Source organism: Pelmatolapia mariae, linkage group LG1, assembly GCF_036321145.2.
Source record: "Pelmatolapia mariae isolate MD_Pm_ZW linkage group LG1, Pm_UMD_F_2, whole genome shotgun sequence".
NCBI lineage: Eukaryota > Metazoa > Chordata > Actinopteri > Cichliformes > Cichlidae > Pelmatolapia > Pelmatolapia mariae.
The window spans coordinates 26,953,181-26,977,424 of record NC_086227.1 but is presented as its reverse complement, the minus strand read 5'-3'; the positions used below and the strand labels follow the sequence as shown (position 1 = coordinate 26,977,424).

Genomic DNA, 24,244 nt, shown 5'->3' with positions numbered 1-24,244 from the left:
TGCTTTTCTTATTTAGAATAAAAATATTTGGTCTGTTACAATGGTCACTGTTTTAGGTGAAGTTATAGAGTCATAAACTATATTTTCATGACAGAGACATAAGAGAGCACATACCTACTCAATCAGTCAGGCTTTCTGGCTCTGAAAATGTGCAAAATCTTTGGGAATGAGGTGTTTGCAACTTTGAGAAAACATGACCAAAATTACTGCAACCACAAGCTTGGAGTCCTGTTGCCTTTGGGGTTGTTTCAAAGACTGGGACCCAAACACACGGAGTCAGTATGCTATCCGTTTTCTATAACTTTGCCATTAAATGGCGTCAACTTGGCCATTAAGTGCAATCTGTTTGTGATAATACGACATTTAACTGTGATAAACTGCAGAAAATCACAAATCTGTTGCCCTCTACATACACTGAAATTCACATTGCTACTTTCATCTGAAATCTAGCCAATACCTCATAGTTTGGTAACAGAAATTCAAAAATTCCTCCTCGATAACTACTGACAAAGCTGCTGCAGGACAGTGGTTTAACCACAAAATCACATAGGCACTTGGCAACCTTGTTTTTAAACAGGAATATAACCAGAATAAAACCAGTTGAGCGGGGTCCCCTACTGCAAAAAGACACACTGTAGACCAGGGATCTCCAACACAAACCCACGATTATTTCTCCAACTCCAGTCCTTGAGAGCTGTTCTGCAGCTTTTAGATGCATTCCTACTCCAACGCAGCTGAATCAAATGGTTGAAATACCTCTTCAGGATGCCATCAAGCTTAGCAAAGGCCTGCAAAGCAAAGCCATTCATTTGAGTGAGGTGTGTTGGAACAAGGATGCATCTAATAGCTGCAGGACAGTAGCTCTTGAGGACTGGAGTTGCTGTAGACCGGTTGGTTGCAATGTGCTACCATCAATTTTTCCTAGCTGTAGTGAGGTTGTCATTAGGGCTGGACTATATCATACCGTTCACGGTAATACCGGTGTAATTTTGGGCAACGATAGGAAAATGAAATATCGCGATAGAATATGGGTAAAACGCGCATGTGCAGTGCCTATGTTTACATACGCACATGGCGGCGACGCAGAATGACAAGAGCGAAAGTGGATTGTTGAATGAAACGGATGAACCAGAACTGGTTTGTAAAAATGCTGCAACTTCAGTGGTGTGGAACTGGTTTAGCTTTCGTCCATCAGATACACAACAAAGCACTATTTTTGGTAGAGCATGCTAGCGGGCCGTCGTTATTACCGTGTTTTTTGGAAAATACGGCACACTTAAAATCAATCCTTTGATTTTTCTGAAAGTCGACAGTGCCCCTTATAATCCCGTGGGCCTTATGTATGAATTCTGGTTGTGTTTACTGACCTCGAAACGATTTTATGTGCTACACGGCGCTCGAAAATCTGTCAAATGTTTTAGTACGACTTTGCTAAGCTACGAAGCCGCACCGCTTGATGGATTGTCGGAGCATTACAGCTATCGTAGGCAGGAGCCTCGCAGAGTGATACGTACTGTGCTTCAACATAATATTACCGTATTGTGTGTGTATAACCTCTTTTTAAGTTTTGTGGATGTTATACATGGTTATGCTGAGGATATGTCGGCCAATTTCCACTGGAAATGCCTTTTGGTTAAACTGTCAGCAAGGAATTTGCACTGTTACATTTTTATATAACTTTAATGCACATAAAAAACAGCTGCTTGTTTAAGTGAAAATACATTGATGGGGTTTTTTGCACTAATAAAGTTGTGGAGTTGTAAAGTATTTTGTCTAGTGTCAATTATATCGTCAGTTATATCGTTATCGCAAATTTTCAAATGTATATCGTGATAAATATTTTTGGTCATATCGCCCTGCTCTAGTTGTCATCCTATTTTAGTCAGTTTATTCTTAATACTGGATCAATTTACTATAGGCTTTTGTAAAAATCTACATAGAAAAGTGTTACCATTTAGAATGAAAAGTGTGCATGTAACAAGCTTAAGCATCAGCCTACAACTTTTCGGTCAATAATTTGTGCTCTTGGGGGAAAAGAAAATGTTAATATAAATATGAGTTCCAATAATTACAATCATTACTTTAGTCTGACTAAGTAAGGCAGTTGGATGTAAATGCATATTTAGTCTGCAGACATGATACCACCACAAACTTTCTTATTAGCACTAAGTGCAAATATATAACCCCATTTCCAAAATGCTGGGACTTCTAATTATTTACAATTAAAAAACAGGTTTCAGTTCAAAACTGAATTTACATTTACCACAGTGCCTGGCGTATAGTGTGGAAGTGGGCTACACAAATGATTATCTTTGTCTTATGCAACAAAGTTCATAAAGTTTTAATGTTATCATTAAAAAAAACTGCTACAACTTAGTGTTTAGGAAGAAATTATAGCCTACAATATAAGTTGTTTTTGTTTTGTTTTTTATAACAGCATGTCTAATTTGTGCTCCTTTGTCTATGCACGGGAAGCAGAGATGACACAATGGAGAGAATAAAACGCGTGCGTGTTTATCTGCATCCACACTCACAAAGTCTTATTTGTGTTCCTGACGAGTTGCTGATGTTTAACAAGAGGAAGCACAGCATGAATGCCCATTAAAGGGAAAATAACAGAAACCAGAAACAAAATGCTACCGAGCTCTCATCCACTATGGGACAACAAATAAGCGCACATAAAAAACACAAACCCATGATTATTTCCTGTCCCTGACTCTAAAAATAATCCTCTTCATAATAAGGTACAGCAAATAGGCTTTTTGGGTTTCTGAGAAATTCATGCTCATTTCCACTTAAAAAGAGTGCAGGAACACAAATGTTACCCATACAAACACACACACACACACACACAGAAGAGTGAGAAGTTGATAGTCAGGGAAGGTGTGACTCACTGTCCCTGAACAGCACTCGCTGTTTCATGCTTGGCTGTGGTTTAAGAGGAGACTGAGAAAGAAAGAGATGAGAGACAGATGAGAGGGAGACTGAGGGAATGAAGCCTGCAGAAACTCATTTATATTCAGGATGGAAATAAAAGGACTGATGGTTAAGCATTCTTCCGCTGGATACTTTACAGGCTGCAGTTGCCCTCCCCCACCCTCCCCCACCCTCCACAAGACAAGGAAGTTTTACCTAACTCGCTAATGACCTGCAGACAGGTGAACAGGAAGAGAGGATGGGTGGGTGGACGAGTGCGTACTTGAACCTTGTATTGTAGCTGTACCATTAGAAATTCTATATTTACAGCCGTATTTCATGAACCAAAGCACCAATTGCAAACCTGATCACCAAAAGCTAACACTTTGCTCTTAGCTTTTTCTTCCTGTAAAAGGATAGACAATATGATTACATTTTTTAGACTCAGATATACAGGCCATTTGGCTAAGGGACGGAAAATGTGTGGCCTTTAAGCACAGTGATGTTAATATTATCACTCCTTATCATCCAAATTGACTGCAAAAGCTGAAAATAACTTTCCTGTACACGGTGCCATTAAATCCCTGCAAACAGCAGGGGACATGGGAAATTGACAATTTACCAAAATGAAAATATACCGTTTACCCCATGACATCACTGATGAAAGGTTTCACCTGCATATCGCAGTATATGGAAACCTGGGACTGTCCAAAGAATTTAGTCATAGCTTTGCTACTACTTTTTGTAAGCAAATGGTCAGACAGTTAGTTGATACATTCTAACAACAGTGTAAAAAACAATTTTCTCCATGTATTTTTCTTTTAATATGATGCCCTTATACTCTTTTCTTGCATTTATTAAGGCGATAACTGAGGGATCTTAAATAGAGGAAAATCCAATTATACATTTCTCAGTGTTTTTAATTATGTGACAAATAATCCATACAGTGGGGAACAGCACAAAAAAGCTAATTCCAAATGACTCTGTATATGACTGAATGTATGCAATAGTAACCTGCACAATGTGCTCTAAGTGTTTAGGCTTCTAAACAGGGCACAGCCTCACCCAGGAAACATCAGGTAACCTGCAAGGCAGAGGACCAGAGAAATTTACCCAAATACAGGGTTTGGGGAAATGGCTTAAAATACTCACAATTATTTAGCCAACACCCAAACATAAGTTCCAAATTATAACAAAAAAAAAATGCTACTTTCAGTGGCAGACTGGCCATCTGGAATACCTACAGTCTGCTTCCCAAGGGGGCAGGAGAACTGTTATAACCAGATTAAACAATTTCCCAAAGCTGTTTGGTCTCATATTTGTCTGTCCAATCAGTTACAAACAAATGTGTGCCTGTGTGTGTGTGCATATGTGTGTTAGCAGTCTTTATTATAATTTTTTTAAAAGGGTAAATAAGGAATCAGACTGTATATCTTTAAAATATTTAGAGTTAATTTGAAAAATTTTAAGAAAACTATATCCATGTAGGCAGAAAGCTTTAGTATTATAGTATTCATATTATAATATCAGTGATATTACTGTGTTGCAGGTTTTCGCCCAGGTATTTGGAATGAGATCAGATAAAGGTGTGAATAAAATAATGCAATTACCCTATAAAAGCACATTTTTTATGACACAGGGTATTTTAAAATTGAACAGGCAACATGGTTCATCGTTTAATAGTAGGCTGATCCTTCATTTAATACATAGCCTTTATATGTCCTGTGTGAGATAACTAATAAAAGCATCATGAGTACAGGAGTGATGATGATTAGCGATGATAAACCCACAGGTTAATGGAAGGCAAGTGACCAATCAGTGCAAGAAAAATGTCAACATGTACGCATATAATTATGCTGCCCTCTGTTTTCAACCTTAATACAAAACAAATACATCACAAATCATTTAATTTTTCACAAGGGATTCAAAAAGGTGTAACAGCCAAAGATTTAAGGATTTCCTTCCCTTCTTTCACAGACATTTTTTGTGTAAATAGAAAATCTTTACTCTGAATAAACGTGAAATATATTTTCATTTGAGAAATGATTGTGTAACATGACAACAACATGCTAAACTACAATTCAATATTGATATATCCCATAAAAAAACCCTTTTATTACAGAGCTGAGCAGGCTGAGCAGGCTGAAATGCTTGGTGGAAGGTCAGGATGCGATCCATGACCTCATGTTGGAACACATGCACAGAACGTTTTACTTCAACAGGTCTTTGCCAGGTCACTGTGCTGGTGTGAAAGGCTAATCTGCGAGAGACAGCTTAGGAAACGCACTTCCTGGAACATCCCTCTAGAGGAAAGTCTGGAGGAAATTAAACAAAATACACAAATACTCACACTTTGGCACGTTATCGCGCTCTATCCCCATCTACATTCCTCTAAACCACCAAAGAACAGTAATTACTGTAGATGTCGGAGCGACAGAGGAGAGAGCAGTGCCAGTATGAGGGATGATAAAGGAGACGAGAGAGAGATAGCGGCTGCTGCAGCCAAAAGCTTCTCATTAAGCCAACCCTACCCCCAGCTCAAACATGCAGCATACATCCCCGTCTTCTACAGCACACTGCAGGTCAAATCACTTTGCAGAATTTAAAGTCTGGCATGCAGATTTATCGAAAACGCAAAACAATTTATAGTCAGCCCTTTCAGAGTGTCCCTTTTTTCTGTGTCCTCCACTCTTCTCCAAATCTCCTCAACCCCCCTGTTTCTGATCTTGATTGTTGAAATCTTTTTCTTCACAAGCTCTCTTTTTTCTGCATCTTCTCCTGTTTCCGTCCCTTTCCCATGGCCCGCCAGTCAATTCAGCGCCTTGTTTTCTCTTCTTCCCCCCTTCTTCATCTTCTTCTCCTCACCTCTCCCCCACGAGAGCCCACACACATGCAGCCAATCTAAGTCAATTAAACAAATGGTTTTTTGCTCTCTTTTCACATTATACTGTCTGTGACTTCATCCATGATGATGGACTCCAAGTCATTACACAAAGCTGTACGTGTGTGTGAGATTTTGCAAAGCCTAAGCTAATTAGGTAGAACCCATGGCACTGGCAGCTACAACAGCAGATCAGGGAAATGCTGAAGAGATAAGGCCGAGCATACTAAGACATACACAAGAGGATTATTTTAATGATTTCACACGCCGGATACAGGCAAACATGCATCCACAAGAGCAAAAGGAAACATTATGGTACAGGCAAAAATATTAAAATGCAATATTCTTATTTATATGCATCCCCTCTCCTTCCTACATACATGCATCTGCATTCCTTAGTCGATCCATTTAGAAAAAATGTGAAGTTTTACTTCATTCTCCCATGCAAAAAGTTTGGCAAGTGACAACCTTTCCATTTGATGGCGTCTGCATCCCACTTAGCTGCTCAACAGATGGCCAATAAATATAAGGAAAAGCCGTGAGAGTAAATTACTCCTACACACAAACAACAAGTTACACTCACACACCTACAGCGCACATCTGTCTACACGCAGATCTACTCCTACACACATACACAAGTTACATTACAGCAAGCAAACAGACCAAAAAATTATAACGACCAAAAAATAAGAATCAACACAAACAGAAACACACACACTGAGGATTACACCGGCACACACACACACACACACACGCTCCTCATTCCTGCTGCTGTAATTGAAGGTGAAGCAGTTTCAGCAGGGGTGTAAATTTATTGGCACCACACTCCACACATGACATCAGGTGGTGGTGATGTGTGTGTGTGTGTGTGTGTGTGTGTGCCTCCATGATAAATTGTAACTATATATGGGAAATAAACAATACAACATACTTTTCCATAGAGAGCTGCCCTGCTTCCACCTTGGTCAGAGAGGTAGGTAGAAGTGTGTGTGCGTGTGTGTTTCCCAGGAGTCTCAGTTACGGCCTCATGCACACAGAGCCATAAATACAGCTACTTCAAACCTTTTATCAAGCAGAGTAGGTACGAGTAGGTACATGTTCCTATCCCTCTTCTGCTCGTTTCTGCCGTTTTCTTCTCACATTCTTCTTACTCCCCCCCCATATTCCATCTACAGCTTTTATTCTTCCTCTAACCAATTGCTTGTTTTATAAGACTCTCTCAATAGATGAGCCAGTTTTTTCTTTAAGCTCGCGTTAAATAAAAGACAGAACAGCCAGAACAGAGCTTTAACAGTAATGAGGTCTTAAAGATTCCTCTGATAAACAGCTGTATGCACCATATTAGGGACCCAGCTCAAAGTACTGCAGACAAACACAAACACCTGCTGTGGCTCAAGAGGTACACAGAATCCGTGCATCGTAGCGTCCCGGAGACGTGTGTGAAGCTGGATTCATGGTCCCACAGTGATGTTTCTTGTAGCTCTTTGGCTATGCAGAAAAGATTATGGGAATTCACCCAATGCAGGGACTACAGTAAGGTGCTTGTGTGCAATCCTACAGAAAGCCTACAGTGTGTCACAGTTTGATTACAGAATACTTGAAGCGGGTAGGTTGAACAAGTAAGGAAATGGGAGTGGAGATTTCCAGCAATCAAAAAAGGATGCACAGACGATTGTTTTCAACACTCCATTTCACTTCACTGCAAAAGACATTCTTTTCTGTTCGGCAGCAGCAAAACACCCTCTGAAGCTTCCACCCTTTCCCTAAACCAAACAGAGTGCTTCCAGTAGTTCGAACACATTTGAAGTAAACTGCATCTATGTATTTAAGGGCAACTTCTCCCCCCTCCACTGTGTGAGAATGTCTCCAGGTAGCTACTATAGATGAGGCATTTCTAGCTCATGTTTCAGCACTTTCCCCATTATTAATACTAAAATATTATATTTTCATCAAGCACGAACTGCATATTCACTAATAATTATCTTCAGACTATACATTAAACCACCCACTTATCTCTGTGCATAATGCTACAGTAAGCATTACTGTATGTGGGAGCTTTCTGTGATGCACACTGCTCAAAATCATTAACATCATCTTAAAGTACAAACTGTATTTTTATGCTTTAAAGCCTGAGACTTTCCTATGATGTTTCTGAGTTACTTTAAGTCAAGATTTTAAAATTCAAAAGGTGGCACTGGACTGTTAGAACAGCCCTGTGAGGTGTCTTTAAAGAGCTATTTATAACCCTCATATCAAAAGCTAAACTTGGCCAGAGAGGGAACGAGAAGGGCGAATGTCAATGAAGAAGAGAAATGATAGGCGGCGCAGAGCAAACGGGTGAGGCCGAGAGAGGAAAAAAACAAGACGCACAGAGCCAGGTTCAGGAAGACAGAGAGGGGTGAGAGAGTGTGTTTTTTATGGGGTAACATGTCGGTCATGTAAGGAGTTTGTGTGAGAAATGGGTCTCAGTGCAGCAAAGGCTGATGCAGCATAACAATAAGTTCACACGCAGGCTCGCAGGCTGGTTAGAGAACACACACACACGCATTTACCTAAGCAATACACACAAGTACAGAAGGAGGAACTAACCACATAAGCACAAAAAGAAATTCACACATAAATACAAATATGTGCAAGTATTTAAGATGAGACGCACACAGTGAGATCTAAAGACACACACACACACACACACACACACACACACACACACACACACACACACACACACACTGCAGAGTAGGGAAGTTGGTTTAAAGAAACAATGAAAGCAGCGCAGTTAGAGCTTCCATGTTTGCGCTTATTATACTGCTGCAGTCTGATAAAAAAACAGCACATGGACAGACACGATGCATGCCCACTGCAGTCTTCCTGCATGCAGACCTTCTACTGAGGAGGCGTTCCTGAAGATGTTGCTCTTCTGTTTCCATGTTTGTCGTCACCATCATGCTGCAGAAAGAATCTGATAAGCTGCTCCGTGATAGTGTTACGAGAACACGTTAGGTGTCTAAAACCTTTCCCCAGCACTGTAAATACGCAGACAGTACAAAGTACACAGTAGTAGCACACACAAATACAACTCTCCCTACTTCCCTCCTTGCTCCTCTTGGGGGTATTAAGAGCAGTAATGATGATGTGGGACTGCTTCCTTGTGTGCGTCAGCGTGCGTGCATATATGTTTCTGTACGACACTATTAGTACACAGGATAGAGCAGCTATTAGACTAAAGAATGGTTTTATAGCACAAAAGAAAACAAACCCCCACACGAGAGGAACTCCAACACACACGTATACATACACAAATGCCCATACACACACACAGTACACTCATAGTAATGACCTGTTTTGTTAAGCACAGTGAATGCTCCAAGTACACAATAATAAACTCCTCATTTGTTATGTACTAGGACCATTAAAGAGAGCGACCACAAGAGGAGGAGACAGGGGAAGAAGAAAGGGCTGCATTAAAAAGAATAATGACGAAAGAGAGAGACAAAAATATAAGGACAGAGTAGGTCTGACTGTCCTTACATTGTTGTAAACATACAGTAGGTAGAAACAGAGGTATGGGAGGTAAAGCAAATATGAAACATAAGAGAGCAAAAGTGAAATGAAGGACTCCTTTGCACTACAAATACAGACTGTTGGCCATGCAATCACAGTGCCCCCTATTGGCAGACGATAAGTCACCATTTTGGATAGTGGCACATTTATTTATTAGCCCATCTTATTGAAGGTGAGATTTTAAATCAATCAATCAATCAATCAATCAATCAAAGGTAGTTAAAAAGGTTTCACATCAGTATGCAGCATATTACAGATAATGCACGCTGCAGGACAGCCATTTCTCCCTGATATTTATCAGACACACTAAACCACTGCTTTCTGTGCCACCTCGTCTGGTTTCATAGACAGCTCATGTGGCATTAGGAAGGATGCCACACTTATGTGTTTCTATCATGGTTTCATTTTAAGCTTGGTGCAGTGTTTTAAAATCTAACTGAATAATATGTCAGGAACAGCGCAGTCACAGATGCATAATGCTTGATTCACGATTATGAATGATTGATAACCCAACTGTACCAGACCCAAAGATTTAGTCCAATGGATCACATATGACCACATCAGTATATTATGGCAGTGTATGATTTAGTACATAAGAGATGCAGAGAGTGTAAATATGCAGCGTTAGCGATTACTGAACCGTCATTTCACAGCCTCGTAAGATCTGATCACATGTATATTACCAAGGTAAAAGGTGTAGGCATGAGTGGCTTTACTCTTAAAATTTAATGACTATATAGTGAATTTCATTGACATTATAAACTCTTTACGAATAAGTCATATCCAACAAAACTCAGCTGTTATACGAGGCACAGGTCTGCATGCCAAATATCCAGATTTGCAGGCTTCAAGTGATTTTTTTGAGGATGGTACTTGGCCTTGAGGCGACTGATGTTGTGAATTGGTTCTATATAAATAAAACTGAATTGAATTAGACACTTCAGACTTCTTTATTTTACTTTATAATTTAAGCTTTTAAAGGTCAGTGAGCACTGCCTGTCAAAATCTTGTGTTTTCTAGACAAACATGTCGCATGCAGAGGCTCAACCAAGGAAAAGAGAGCAACACAAATTGATGGACATAAAGATGACGTCCGATCTGACAGCCATTTTAAAACAAAGTGCTTCTACAAAAACAAGGCACTCCTGTACTTTACATTCCTCTCCATTAGCCAATCTTTTGAATACAGACCTTTGTGGCTGGCCTTACAAAGGAGAAAAAAGCCTGTTATCTGTCTGTAGGTTACTGGTGTCTCCAGTCAGACACTGAGTCACTGCACTGTGGCACAAATGCTCTAATTGTAAACACCCCCCGGTGGGTGAACCTGGTAAGTGACCTGTGAGCGACCCTAACCAAAGGAAAACTTTCCACTAAGAAGAATTACCAGTAATAATACGTGTCACATATACCGGTGATGAGATCACCTTAAACAACATTCACAGCGGCAATTTCTGCAACTAAATATTTCCAGTCACTGCTGATCACTCTTTTATATCAGCTTAGAGGAAATTAAATCATTCTGAAGTTTAGAACATTTGCAACTCAGCTGTTTACTTGAGAAAACCCAAATTTCTCTTGAATTAAGGTCATAATTGAGATTTTTCCATACATCTCTCACCACTCTTTTGTAGAAACTTGTGTGCGTTGTACCACTCAGCTTGAGTTTCTGTTGACAGATGGAGGTGCTGACATCTTGTTCTTCGTGCATGATTCTAAATGTATTGCTCTTTCAATGATGCCGAGACTTTTTCGCCCACTGACAACAAAACAGGAACAAGCCGTGATTTTCCCACCGCTTTTCATAAATGGGGAAGACTCTTATACTGGTATGTAAAGCTTTCCCTTCTCCAAACATAAAGCTTCTGATTTACACCAAAACCTCCATCTTAGCCTCATGTGTCCACAGAAAAGTCTACTAACAGCAGTCTGGTTTGTTTATACGATCTTCAGCGAAACGTAAAAGAGCAACAAAAAAACCCCAAAACACTTTTGCCCTTTCTCGCATTACGAGTACAGTATTTGAAATACATCCACAGCTATCTGTTGAAAAAAACAACAACCACTGATTAAATCTGACTTCCTTTGAGTCAAATGTAAATGACGCTTTATATGTAGAAAAGTTGGATGAAGTAAGTTGATGTATTTTGTTTCGATCATAATAGTTTTTAAGTGATTATTCGCACCTTTGTGTTATCAAAAGGCTCATAATCATTCAAGAAACACACATGCAATCACTGTGGTGGGAAAAACACAATGAACACGCGCACAAGATGGAATTCAAACACAATGAAATGACGAGGAGTCACACAAGCTAACAGAAAACAGAGGAAGAGCAAATTGCAGATAAACACACAAGAGTTTGTGGTTTCAGTTCCACCGAAGACAGCTGGTATGTTTTAAGGGAGTGAGACCTGAAGTTGTTCTGGGAATACATAAACACAGGGGATCTGATTACGAATGCTCGGAAGATCTCAGACGCACGGTGGGATAAGTCAAGGAGGAGCCGATGTGTCTTTTTATGGAGGTACACGGGATTTGATTGCGTATTCATGTGCATGATGAGGATGTCAAGGTGTTCTTACTATGCAGAAAAGCAAACGTGCATTTAGCTGACCTTGGCAATGAGGCTGAGGGGTTCTCGGCAGGAAGGTGGCAGTGCTGATCCCATTTCCTGTAACAGGTCAGGAACTTCCTGTTGCAGGTACAGCTCTAACATGGACGCCAGCTGAGAAAGACCTTGTTTCTTCTGCTCAGGCATAGAAGTTAGATCTGTAAAAACATTTAAAAAAAAAATCATATATATGTAGTTGAAACACAGTCTTCATAAAATCCAATTATTCTGGTGTAAAAATGTAATGTTCTTTAATGTGATGATGTGAGGACTCCTAAAATTTGCACTCAAATTTGCCTGTAAATGGACCTAAATTGATATTTTATAACATATGATGCAAGTTTTCACTAATTTCTATCATCTAACAGTTGTATTTGTTAATGTATAAAGTTGGTACATTGTTTGACGCCATCTGCTAAATCACTTTTGTAAAGGGACTTTCAATCTCAATGAGACTTTTACCAGATAAATACAGAATATCGTTAAACCCGTCACACTGTCCTGCATCATATTCGCTGTATAAAATCTAACATTTGTTTTAAAAAAATCCATTTTGCTCTATCACATCATGTTTTTTGACGAGTGGCAACTGTAAACATGATCCAGATGCTAAACATGTGGATCCTTCACTATATCCAAACAGCAACAAAACATAACACAGTTTGTGGGAAAAGGCATCCTCTACTTATTTTGGTATGAAACCGGGTAATCAAGACAAGCCATGGGCATCTCATTCAGTTTGCCAGGTGTGTGTTGAAAACCTCCAAGTAATGGAAAGAAAAAGAGCTTGGGTTTTCGATTTCTAGTGGTACAGAGGGAACCACAGGATCACTTTGATGGCTGCTCCGTCTGTTTAGTCAGTATTTCTGGATACAGTTCCAAAACTAAATCATCTGCCGGTTACCCAAACCTGCCGTCAGCAACGAGACCTGCACCGCATTCAGATGAAATACTGCCTGTTGTTTTACTGGCTTAGTTGATGAGAGAGAAAAGTCTGATGTTTTGTTTCTAGATGCACAACTTTTTAGTGATCCATCTTCTAGCAGCTCATCTGTCCCCCAGTTCTTCACTCAGCCACAGTTAAAACTTGGCTTTGCCACAGGAAGCGGCCCAGTTGCTTGGGGCTAGGCTCAGTGAGAAAAACCTACTGGCTCCAGGAACCACATTGTCTTTTTATAAAAATCCATTCTCTGAGATGAATTATTACTTTTTCTATTATGTTGATACTGAAGGTCTTTTGGGTGCATAATGAGAATTGCTTTGCATCCAATTCAGTTCAATTTTATTTATACAGCAACAAATCACAACCACAGTTCCCTCAAGGCAATTTATATTGTAGTAACACAACAGAGAAACCTCAACAATCATGCGACCCCCTAAGAGCAAGCACTTTGGCAACAGTGGGAAAGAAAAACTCCCTTTTAACAAGAAGAAACCTCCAGCAAAACACTGTGCAGGTATTCAGTTGACTAACTTATTGTTAAAAAGCCATTAAAAGCCATTTAATTATAATCACTGTCAAATTCCAGAAAACATAAGTGCACTAAGCAGGTCACTGCCTGAATGTTGGAGATTTCTCCGGTAGACGAGAGGGTTGTTGCCCTGCACCATTTTGTCTCGACTATCTGTAGTTGCCGAACAAAAGTTCAGAGTACCCAGCCTTCTTGGAGTCACTGGGTGGCATGCTGCAAGAAGCTCCTGCTGGAGGAATTTGAGAATGTCTGATTAAGGTTCTTGTTCTAGAGTAAAGGGAGCAGAGAGTGGGAGACTGACAGACTGACTCGTGCTCTGTGTGCAGTAGTGGTTCGTTGTGGTGAAGAGAGCTGAGCATGAGTGGCAATTTACTGGTCAAGCAATGTCCCTACACTCAATTATGGATGCAAGCTCTGGGTAGTGACTGAAAGAATGATGTCACGGATCGAAGCGGCGGAAACGAGTTTCCTCAAAAAGGTGGCTGGGCCCCTCTCCCTTAGAGAGAGAGTAAGGAGTTCAGCCTTTTAGGAGGGACTAAGAGTAGAGCTTCTACTCTTCCACATTGAAAAGAGTCAGTTGAGGTGGTTCAGGCATCTAGCAAGGATGCCACCAGGTGGCAAGTGAAGTGTCCTGGGCATGTCTTACCCGAAGTAGACCCAAGACTACATGTCTTAGCTCACCTAGAAACACCTGATGAGCTGAAAAAGGTGGGCGGAGAGAGGGAGCTCTGGACTTCTCTGCTTTTCAGCATTTAAAATAATCTAATTTGCAAATTTAGAGCTCTTATGATACACTTACAATAAGTGTAACAAGACATGTCAACATCATTTTGCCTGTTCTGTAAAGGTTCAAATCAGTGATTTTGGTTTTTTAAAGAAAACCTTATAGCATCTAAAAAAGGAATGAGCCCAGCTGAAAATAAAAAGTTTGCATTTGGCTACCACTGGATTATATATACACACGCTCTCTCTATATATATAAATAAACACACAGGTGAAAGAGCAAACATTTTCTAATAAACTTTTATTACAGTGAGGTAAAACGCACACAGATACTTGTAAGACAAACTTACGTGATTCATGTTCCTCTAGAGTGTAGAGCTCCTCACTGCTGCTCTTAGACGGACTTAACTGCATAGAAAAAGAGAAGTTCAGCAGGTCACTCTGGTTTTACTGAAATATCGTTCTCCTATCGATGCGCATTATGTGCTGTACTTATTGTTGCTCCCAGATAAAGTCCTTGAAACTTTCATGCACTGAGAAAACATGACATTGGATTTCTTTAAAGTCTGGTTTTTCTGAGAGCAGGAATGCCCGCCTGTTATGGCGCATAAAAGGAAAGGTATTAAGCAGCGTTCTTTGTGCACATTTAGTTTAACTGAGTTGAACAGTGGGAAAGTCCAGCAACATACCAAAGCAAAGATGAGTCTCGCAGCTAGACGGACTGAGTCAGTGGGAAGTCTGGGTAGGAGGCTCTGCAGACATTTACACTCTCTCTTATGGCCTGACCATGCTTGTTTCTGCAGAAGGAGGATATAAATACACTGATGTATACAGACACATCCATCATAGCCATTATTACCCCGGCTACAAGCCATAAACAAAGTGTACACTTTAAAATGTAATGATTTACATTATAAGAACTTGATTTTTGTCCCCAAAAGATTAAAACACACATACACACACACTGTACCTGGCAAGCGGTATTGCAGTAGCGAGCCGTCTTGCACTGGGAACACCTCAACAAGCTCTCATGTCTAGACAGAAGGAATTTTTGAAAAGTTGTGTTAATTCTGCACACATTCTTAACTAAAAAGAAGAAAGTCTGTGGCATTAAAGACATAAAATATTCAAAGGCTGATTCACTGTCTTTAAAAAAACAAACAAAAACGCTCCAGCTGAGAAGAAAATGTTAAAGATGACTTAAAAGGTCTTGGTGGCCTGGAATGGGACCAGGATTTTAGATTTCGAAACTTGCGATGCGAGTCTTCCTGTACTGACAGATAGTTGTAGTGTTTGAACAAAAACATTCAGCTGTTCCATATATGTTAAACACTTTTGGAGACGGTTAAAATTCAGCATCACCAAACAAATCCTTAAATGAGCTCAAGCATACTTCTGTCATTGTGCTGACCTTTCACCGTGAAAGGATGTTGTCTTATCCTTTTCTATTCATCGCATTAAACTGACTGTGTGCGTCCATTATCTCATTTTATCTGTCTACCCAGCTCCAATTCGATTGTCGTTTAAGGGCAATACTTTCGGTGCACTCTCCTCACCGTCACCATCGGTTAGTCTCACCACATCACATAACTGCGTCGGAACGGCGACATGTGACAGCTGTGCGTCCACTTGGGGTGGTGTTTGTGTGTATTTTTGTGAGTATGCGTATGCCTCCGAGGTCTGCTGCGTTTCTCTGAGTGATACTGCTGTCCTTTCCACTTTGTCTGTCAGCCTGATAACAAGCCGGAGCACCGCAGTGTCAGCCTGCTTCATGAGGCCAATTACAGCCAGTAGTGGGGGCATCATTAAAACACACAAGTTGTGACTCACAGGAATCTTTTCAGTGTGTGTGTGTGTGTGTGTATGTATGAGTGTATACACATAAGTCAATGTAGGCTATTCAAATCAATTATTTATTATACTTGCAAATGTCTTGAGCCATCCCTCATTGCTTTATATTTTACTAGGAAAATGAGAAATAGGTGCAGTGATTTATTCTTTAAGTAGTCTTCAGGAAAAGCTCTCCAGGTTTCTTGGAGGACATTCAAAGCTCTTCTTTGAATGTTGTTTCCTTTTGTTCTGTTCTCTGTCAAGATGATCGCAATGCTTGAGCAATATTGCGGTCTGGGCTCTGGAGAGGCCAATCCATGACTTACAGTGTCCCCTTGTGTTTTTTCTATCCAAGTATGGTTTTATTGAATTAGCACAGTGTGTTTGGGATCATTGTCATACTGAAAAATCTTTTTTATAAATATATATCTTATGTATTTTTATTATTTAATTCCAGTGCACACCACTTTGTGTTTTAAGGTGCTTTATAAATAAGGATGGATGGAAAATTTAAGCTGATGCCAATCAGATCCTTTCTAGATGGTTTTGGATGGTGGATCAAAACTTGGCAGTACTATTCTGCATTCAAAATTCCAGCACCAGTGGCTGGAATTCAGCCCCAAACCATCACAGACCCTCAGTTTTGCAGACACTTACAGTTGTAGCTCTCTCCTGACCTCCTCTGTAGATATTGATGATTTGAACCAAACATTTCTAAATGTGTCACTTCATGAGACCAGTTGAATTTCCATCCAGTTCTTGTGTAATTTGGCATACTGCACCCTTTTCTAACCAAGGTGGTTTCTTGACAGTCACCGTTCCACTGAGACGTTTTTGATGACGCTTCAGTAAACAGCAAATGTAAACAGCAAACTGAAGGGCCGGATGCATCTCTCAGTTCCTCTGTCAGGTTTTTTTAATGGATTTCTTTAGTATTTCTTAAGGACATGACCTTCAGATAGTGTTTATCTGCTGTACATAGCTTTTTAGGCCTGCCTCTTCTTTTTTTTTGTCTTCCACTTGACCAGTTTCCAAGGTCAACAAGCTTGGTCAGCAAGATGTATTGATAAACTGTATGGCTGCAATGCACAGACACAGATACCTGTTAATAACTGCTAAGTATTTCATGTCGGGGAAAATGGATCAAAAAGTAAAATACCTGCCTGACCTGTCACATGGGAGGGAAACAGATTGAAGTGAGTATCAGAAAACAGAACCATCAGCACCAGAGAAGGTTTCTACACACGGTGCTACAGATTTAAAATGGACCATCAGCTTCAAAAGTCTGATTCTGAAAGTCAGATTTGACTTTTTCTCGGCATTTGTACTAAATTAAGTCATTCTGAATCCCACTGAATCTTTGTTTCACAGCTTATGTTCACTGTGAAGCATCCCGAATGCTATGGCAGCAAAGCCAGCGCCTGCTTTGAAAGAGCATCGGGACTTCCCCTCTGCAAACTGACAATAAACGCTGGTCACCTTAAATTTGGAGAATAAAACAAGAAAAAAGAAAGAGAAGAGAAAAGAAAGAAAGAAAGAAAAAAAGAAAGAAGAAGAAGAAGAAGAAGAAGAAGGAGGAGGAGGAAAAAAACGTAAAATGTACGTATGAAAATATATATACATAAAATACTAGAACTTGGACACTAAGGGAAAAAAAGAGCAAAGTAATTCACAGTAATTTGTTAAAATATTTCTGTAACTTGATTCAAGCTTGATTAAAGGTGCAGTTTTATTCACGCTGTAGTTCTCAGACTTATTAATTTTACATCCATGGAGCTCATCGCTTATTTTCTACAAAAGAAAAGAAAAGAAAAAAAAGATAGAGACAGTTAAAAAAAACACAAAAAAACCTCTAACTCCATGGTAGACCACTGTATGACAGACACATGCTTCATGAAATCATGAAACAACTGACAAAGCAGAGTGCTTAGAACCTAGCATTCATTTCATTTGTTAAAGGATTTCTTCACATTACCAACAATGGAGCATAAGCACTGACAGTCGAACACCCCAAGGCTGGTTTAGCGTGAGCTAAAATACAATAATAAGTTGCAAGTCTTTATGGATTTATCATATAATAAGAAAAGAAAATAGAGAAAATAATAAAATCCTACTAATTAAATCTGACAGCGGATGGTATTATGAGCTCACACACGAAATATGAGATAATGGAAAAAAACGTTATGATGGATTTAAATACATTAGGCCGGGGCTTATCTTACTGAAAACGGCACATTTGATTAGATTGGACATGCTGGACCTATGAATGCAGTAGATGACATTAGAAAGAGCTTAAAGGCAAAATCTGAAATTTAATATAAACAAATGCGGCGCAGGTCTGACCAAAGGCTGTTGAGCATCAACATTAGTGACAGAAGTTAAGTGTTTCCTCTGAGCGTTTCATCTATCAGCGTGTGACCAGACTTGATTGTTGTATTTGGCTCAAGGCGCCTTCAGTCTTGTACAAGTTTCCAAAACACTCTTCTCTTTCCTGTTCTCCCCTCCCTGCTCTCTAGATTCTGCATTTTACAGCTGTCCTCCCCATCTGTCTCCCCCCCCCCTTTTTTTTGTTATGCTGCTATGTCCAATTTGCCTTTCCAGCTTGGAACTCAACCCTAAATTTATAGTTTCACCCTGGGACTAAGTTTCATGAAAGCAGAGTTATTCTTGTCATGTTGAGACCAACCAGAAACACGGAAGCCACACACAGTTCATGAAACACATGCCTGGAGTCTGAGACACAGAGTAGTAACAACAGATAGGACAAGGGCAAACCTAAACACAGGCAGATCATAGCTAAAAGCTGCAAGGCACAGGAAATCCATCCATCTTCCATAGGCCAGAGAGCAATCCTGATGACAATCCCATTTTTTTAAACTTCTGTACTTGTTTCCTTTCACTGTTACCCCTCGGATGCTGCACATTGTAGAAGCTACATTGCATGTTCATGTACAGCATATATTAGGTAATTTTCCATTATAAGGTAAACAATGACATTACGTGTTCAATATCTGTTTAAAATTGAATTCCATCATAATCATGTAAAAGAGCAGACCAAATAATTTATTATGTGATTTGTTCATATTTTTGCAGGCTAGAAAACCATTGAATATGCTAAACAATCTCTGGGAATGATTGGTTTCTGAATTATTATATTAGATGATTTTTTTTTGTCTTTTAAAATTTCATTTCACCTGCTTTGTGCTGGGAAACAATGACATCTTGATTAAAAAAAGAAGAGAGAACTGTTTTAAGGAGGACCTGTTGTGATCATTTTCAGCTCTAGATTTTTATTCTTGGACTTGGATCAGAGCAGCTTTGCATTACTCACAGCTCAAAATAAGTCTTATACATCTTATACTTGGCCTTGGGGCAGCCCCTCAGTTCATCCTCTCATTTTTTAATTTTTTTTTCTGCTCCCATCACCCTTCTTTAAAGCCAGATTTCTTCTGATTGGCTACCACAGGCAAACAAAAGAAAACAGAAAACCAAAAGGCCCCTTTAAGTCTTTTAACACTTCATCATACTATGTTTGAATCTTAAGTCAGAACAAAATTTATAGTGACAACAGATAAAACACTGACATGCTTAAATCTTATTGTCATTAATAAACATATAGTTAAGCACTTTTTTTTAAAACAATGATGTGATTTTTGCTATTTTACATTTTTACACCAACACACCAAGTCAAATGATTAAGATGTGTTTGAAGCAACAAAAGCACCAAATTAACGGATTAGGAATTACAGCCATTTTTATGCATAACCCCCAATTTTTAGCATCTCAAAAGTAATTTGACTACTGACTGAAACTGTTTTGAAGCATACTCCAAAAAGCAAAATGACACCAGAATTTCTTACAGCAAAAAATGGTCTATTCTTCAACGGCCACGTCAGTCATTTGATCTCAGCCCAATAAAACATGCTTTTCAAATACTTAAGACAAAACTGAAGGCAGAGAATCGTAAACAAGCAGCAGCTGCAGGCGTCTGCAGTAAAGGCCTGCCAGAAATCTTAAGGGAGGAAAACACAGCATTTGGTGATGTCCATGGCTATTAAAAATATTTCTTATAATTAAAATGCTGCTAGTTTGTTCAATTACTTTTGTACCTCAGAAATTGGGGGACTATTTATAAAAATGGCTGTAATCCCTAAACATTTAATTAAATATTTGATTAGACCTCTTTAATTAAAGCTGTCTGTATTGCGATCACGTTTTGATTGATTTTAATGTGTAGTGATGTAGAAAGGAAGAATTACAAAAAGATCCATATGGGCCTCTCTGAATACATCAATACACAATCCTAACATTTAGTGAGTACAATTGGGCACAAAGGTTGGTAGTTTGATACTGCACTCTAAGATGAAAAGGAATACCATTTCAAATGACCAATATCAACATAAAAGTCTGTCAAACAAAACGAGACAAAGGGTTACTGAGAAAAGAGAACCACGTGCAGAGATGGGACAACAGATTATCAGTAGCAGTATAAATGTACAGCTGCAGCACAGAAACTGTTGTTATGGTGATCGCCTGCAGGCTGATAAACACTTAGCACTGACTCAGACATGAGCACCAAGAACAGATACGGTCACATGATCCAGGTATTCCAGCAGGACTGAAGACGCTTTATCTTGGCTGAAGGTAATTGAATATTTCCTCTCTTTAAGGAGTTGTATGACACTCATGAAGACAAATACTTTCGCCCTTTACTCATTTCACATGAGAGAACTGGGCAACGAAAATTCAATCATAGAACAAAAATCGCGTAAAAGACGTGAACCTTCTGAAATTTCTACCACCACGCCATCAAAAACACCCCGAAGTTTATCAGTTTGAGCAAGTGTTGTATTCGGGATCATTCAGTTCATACACCCACCCACACACATACTTTACATTTTCTACACAGTATTTCATGATTCAAATACAAAGATGGCGCTGCTCTAGCCTCCAGGCAACAAGCAATACAAGTTCAAGAACATATGCTCCTTGACGCAGTACAATGTGTGACATCAACTGATTTAACATAGTCTAAATATAGATGTGGACAACAAGAACAGACCGAGAAGGTCAAAAAAACAAAAAGCATAGAAACTGATAATAAATGACAAGGATACGACATTCCTTAGTCCTCATCAGCTAGTTAGTCAGCAAAATAACCCTATTCCATTGTTTAATAGAAGTGACTCATTTTCATACAGAGATTATGATTCCCCCTAGGAAGCACATCCATCTCATCTCCAGCCATGCTCTGTTATTATTATGCTTCCTCTTTTCCTCTGTCAACCGCTCCTTCCCTTTATCCCTTTCCTCCCTCTTTCTTCCAGCTGCCTTTTTTCTGCTCTTCATCTCCCTCTGTGTCTCTGTCAGATGTTGTGTGAAGTGATAGTCTTCTGGATGGCAGCTCCATGGCTGGACTGCAGGCACAGTAGGAAAACTCATGAATAATATTAGATGGTTTTCATTAGTAGCACGTAGAAAAAAAGCAGACTCTCTCTCTCTCTGCACGACACACTTCCTGCTCTCAATGTCATTTTTTTCTCCCCTTAACATCATCATTTGTCTCCTTCATTCCCATATTTTCTCTTTTTAAAGCCACCTGTCAGTGTCATATCTAATAATGTATACATTCAGGGGCCACTTTATTAGGTACACGCTGCTAGTACTGGATGCGGACATGGTCAGCAGCAATACTCAGGTAGACTGTGGCATTCAAACAGTGCTTATGTGGTATTAATGGGGGCCAAAGTGTGCCCAGAAAATATCCTCCACACCATTACACCAGCCTGAGCCACTGAAACCAAGCCAGGATGGATCCATGCTTTCATGTTGTTTATGCAAAATTCTGACCCTACCATCTGAATGTCACAACAGAAATTAGGATTCATCAGACCACATGATGATTTTCCAGTCTTCAATTATCCAATATTGGTAAGCCTGTGGAAATTGTAGCCTTAGCTTCCTGTTCTTGGCTTTCTGCCACTATAACCCTGTATGCTTTGATATATTGTGCTTCCAGAGATGATCTTCTGCATACCTCCGTTGTATGAATAGTTAGTTGAGTTATAGCCGTTTTCCGATCAGCTGGAAGCAGTCTGGCCGTTCTCCTCTGACCTCTGACATTAAAGCATTTTTGCCCAGTGACCTGCTGTAAATCCCGGAAATTTATGTGCAGAAAAATCCCAGAACATCAGCAGTTTCTGAAATACTCAGACCAGCCCATCTGATGCCATGTTCAAAGTCACTTAAATCACCTTTCTTATTCATTCTGATATTCAGTTTTTAACTTCAGAAGGTTGTCTTGACCATGTCTTCATGCCTGAGTTGCTGAGATGTGATGGGTTGAATAGATATTCTAAGCAGATGTACAGACTTTCCTAATAAGATTGTCCAGTAAGAGACACAGACACTGTAACATTACCCACTGGTTAATTAAGCTCCTAAGTGATGTCTGGAGCTGAGGGTTTTTTTTACCATAACCACTTTGTGTTTTTTTAAAGTGTACCTAACGATTGAAGGATTAATCTGACTGAGAAACCCTGAGACACACCTATAAGGTCACTCTGCCCTAAATTACATCCTGTTTATCGTTCTTTATGAACATAATAGGGATCATTCATGTTGTATTCAATAAAGGGGCGTCCCCTGGGAAGTGAAACGCTCATCTCCTGCTGCTGTCGCTTTTCAGGCATGGTTACCAGGGTAACCCTATAATGCATTTACCACATATGGCAATCACTGATATCCTTCCCTGAATGTTGTTGACTTTCAGTGGATTCTTGCTGCCACGTCACTGTAAACCGCTTCCTGTGTAGATTCCACTTAATACTCGTTTCCCATAGATTTATACACAACCAACTTCTTTTAGCAACAAACAGTAGCCCCTGTTTGCCAATAAAAAGAATGCAGCTTTAAAGGACTTGATATTTTAAACTGCTTTGCCCATCTTTTATATACAGTATATTAGTGCTGGGCATCACTATAATTCTGAACAGATAAAATGTCAACTGTGGCTTTTCAAGTGGACTGAATACATTGTAATACTTCCTACTGACGAACGAGGGGCCTGTATAAATTTAACTCACACTAAGTTCATTAATATACAACAACAACAATAATAATAGTCCATCACTAAATCTGTTTAACAGGGCAAAGGTACACAATCACTTAACACTACTAACACTCTAACATTACTGCCTGCACATTTATAAAATTGCACTGCTGAATGGCTCAATGGCTAATGGTAATTAGCAAGAACACTCTTAGGAACTGGGAGGGTTACAGCTACAGCAAAGACAGATGGCGAATAAATAGAAGCAACCACAGAAAACAACTTTACCAACAGTGGAGCTGTGTCTGCCGTTTGAAGGTTTTTCACTTCATTTGCGCCACAAAGTTTGGAAGAACAAGTTCAAAAGGACTTTGTTTCAAAGCTGCACCTCACATCTCCACTGTGGAAACAACGAACCCATCATATCGTACCGAACACAACAACAAGCAGCCTTTTAAGGGTGGACCCTATAATCCTCTGGGAAATCTGTAACTTTAGTCAGCATTGTTTTGTGATTTTATTTTAAGGTTTATTTGTTTATTATAATTGAAAAGCTCACTTGTGCAAAAATAATAACAATAATAATAGTATTGTGACAATCGGGAACTGGCCAGAGTTTTAAGAAACACCATGAGACAAATCTTTGGTCTTACTGGTTTCTGGAAAGAACGCAATTGGGATTTTCCTGAGATGAATCAACAATCAATCACAAAACAATCAGTCAGAAGACCTTTTTTCCCCTCAAAGGGGGCACACACAGAAGAAGAGACAACGCTTCATCCTAAGTCATAAGGTTCCCTTTCATCTTGTAGAGAAGTTTTTTCCTTTACAGTAGAATATGTTCAGTGATTTTAATAATCATCAAATTCTAAATCAAATTAAACTGAATGTGTAACAGTAAGTATTTTTACAAGACAAAAAATCAAATTTTTTCCTAGATAGTTTACAATGACAACATGTTGTGCCTACTTTAATTTTTTTCCTCCAAACAACAGTGATATGCTTTTATGACTTTGTAAATCAGGAAAGCACAAACACAAGCATGTTTTGTTTTTAAACACAAACGCCTCGTCTATGACACAGATGTTGATAAAATAGAAATTAGTGAAGAATTAAAAAATCCAGAAGTAAAAGAAATACAACAGGGAGAAACATCAACATTAGAAAAAAAGAAATAATAAAAAGCTGTCACTCAACAT

The 24,244-nt window shown here is 39.3% G+C and overlaps 1 protein-coding gene across 1 annotated transcript in view; it reads right to left on the bottom strand.

The window, feature by feature from the left end:
• smyd3 (SET and MYND domain containing 3) overlaps positions 1-24,244 on the bottom strand; it is a 100,159-nt gene that overhangs the window by 55,392 nt on the left and 20,523 nt on the right. The window contains exons 2-5 of the mRNA XM_063477417.1: positions 15,135-15,198; positions 14,854-14,961; positions 14,515-14,572; positions 11,973-12,127 (exon numbers count right to left, since the gene is read on the bottom strand). Coding sequence (XP_063333487.1) covers positions 11,973-12,127; positions 14,515-14,572; positions 14,854-14,961; positions 15,135-15,198 — 385 coding nt within the window. The remainder of the gene's footprint in view (positions 1-11,972; positions 12,128-14,514; positions 14,573-14,853; positions 14,962-15,134; positions 15,199-24,244) is intronic.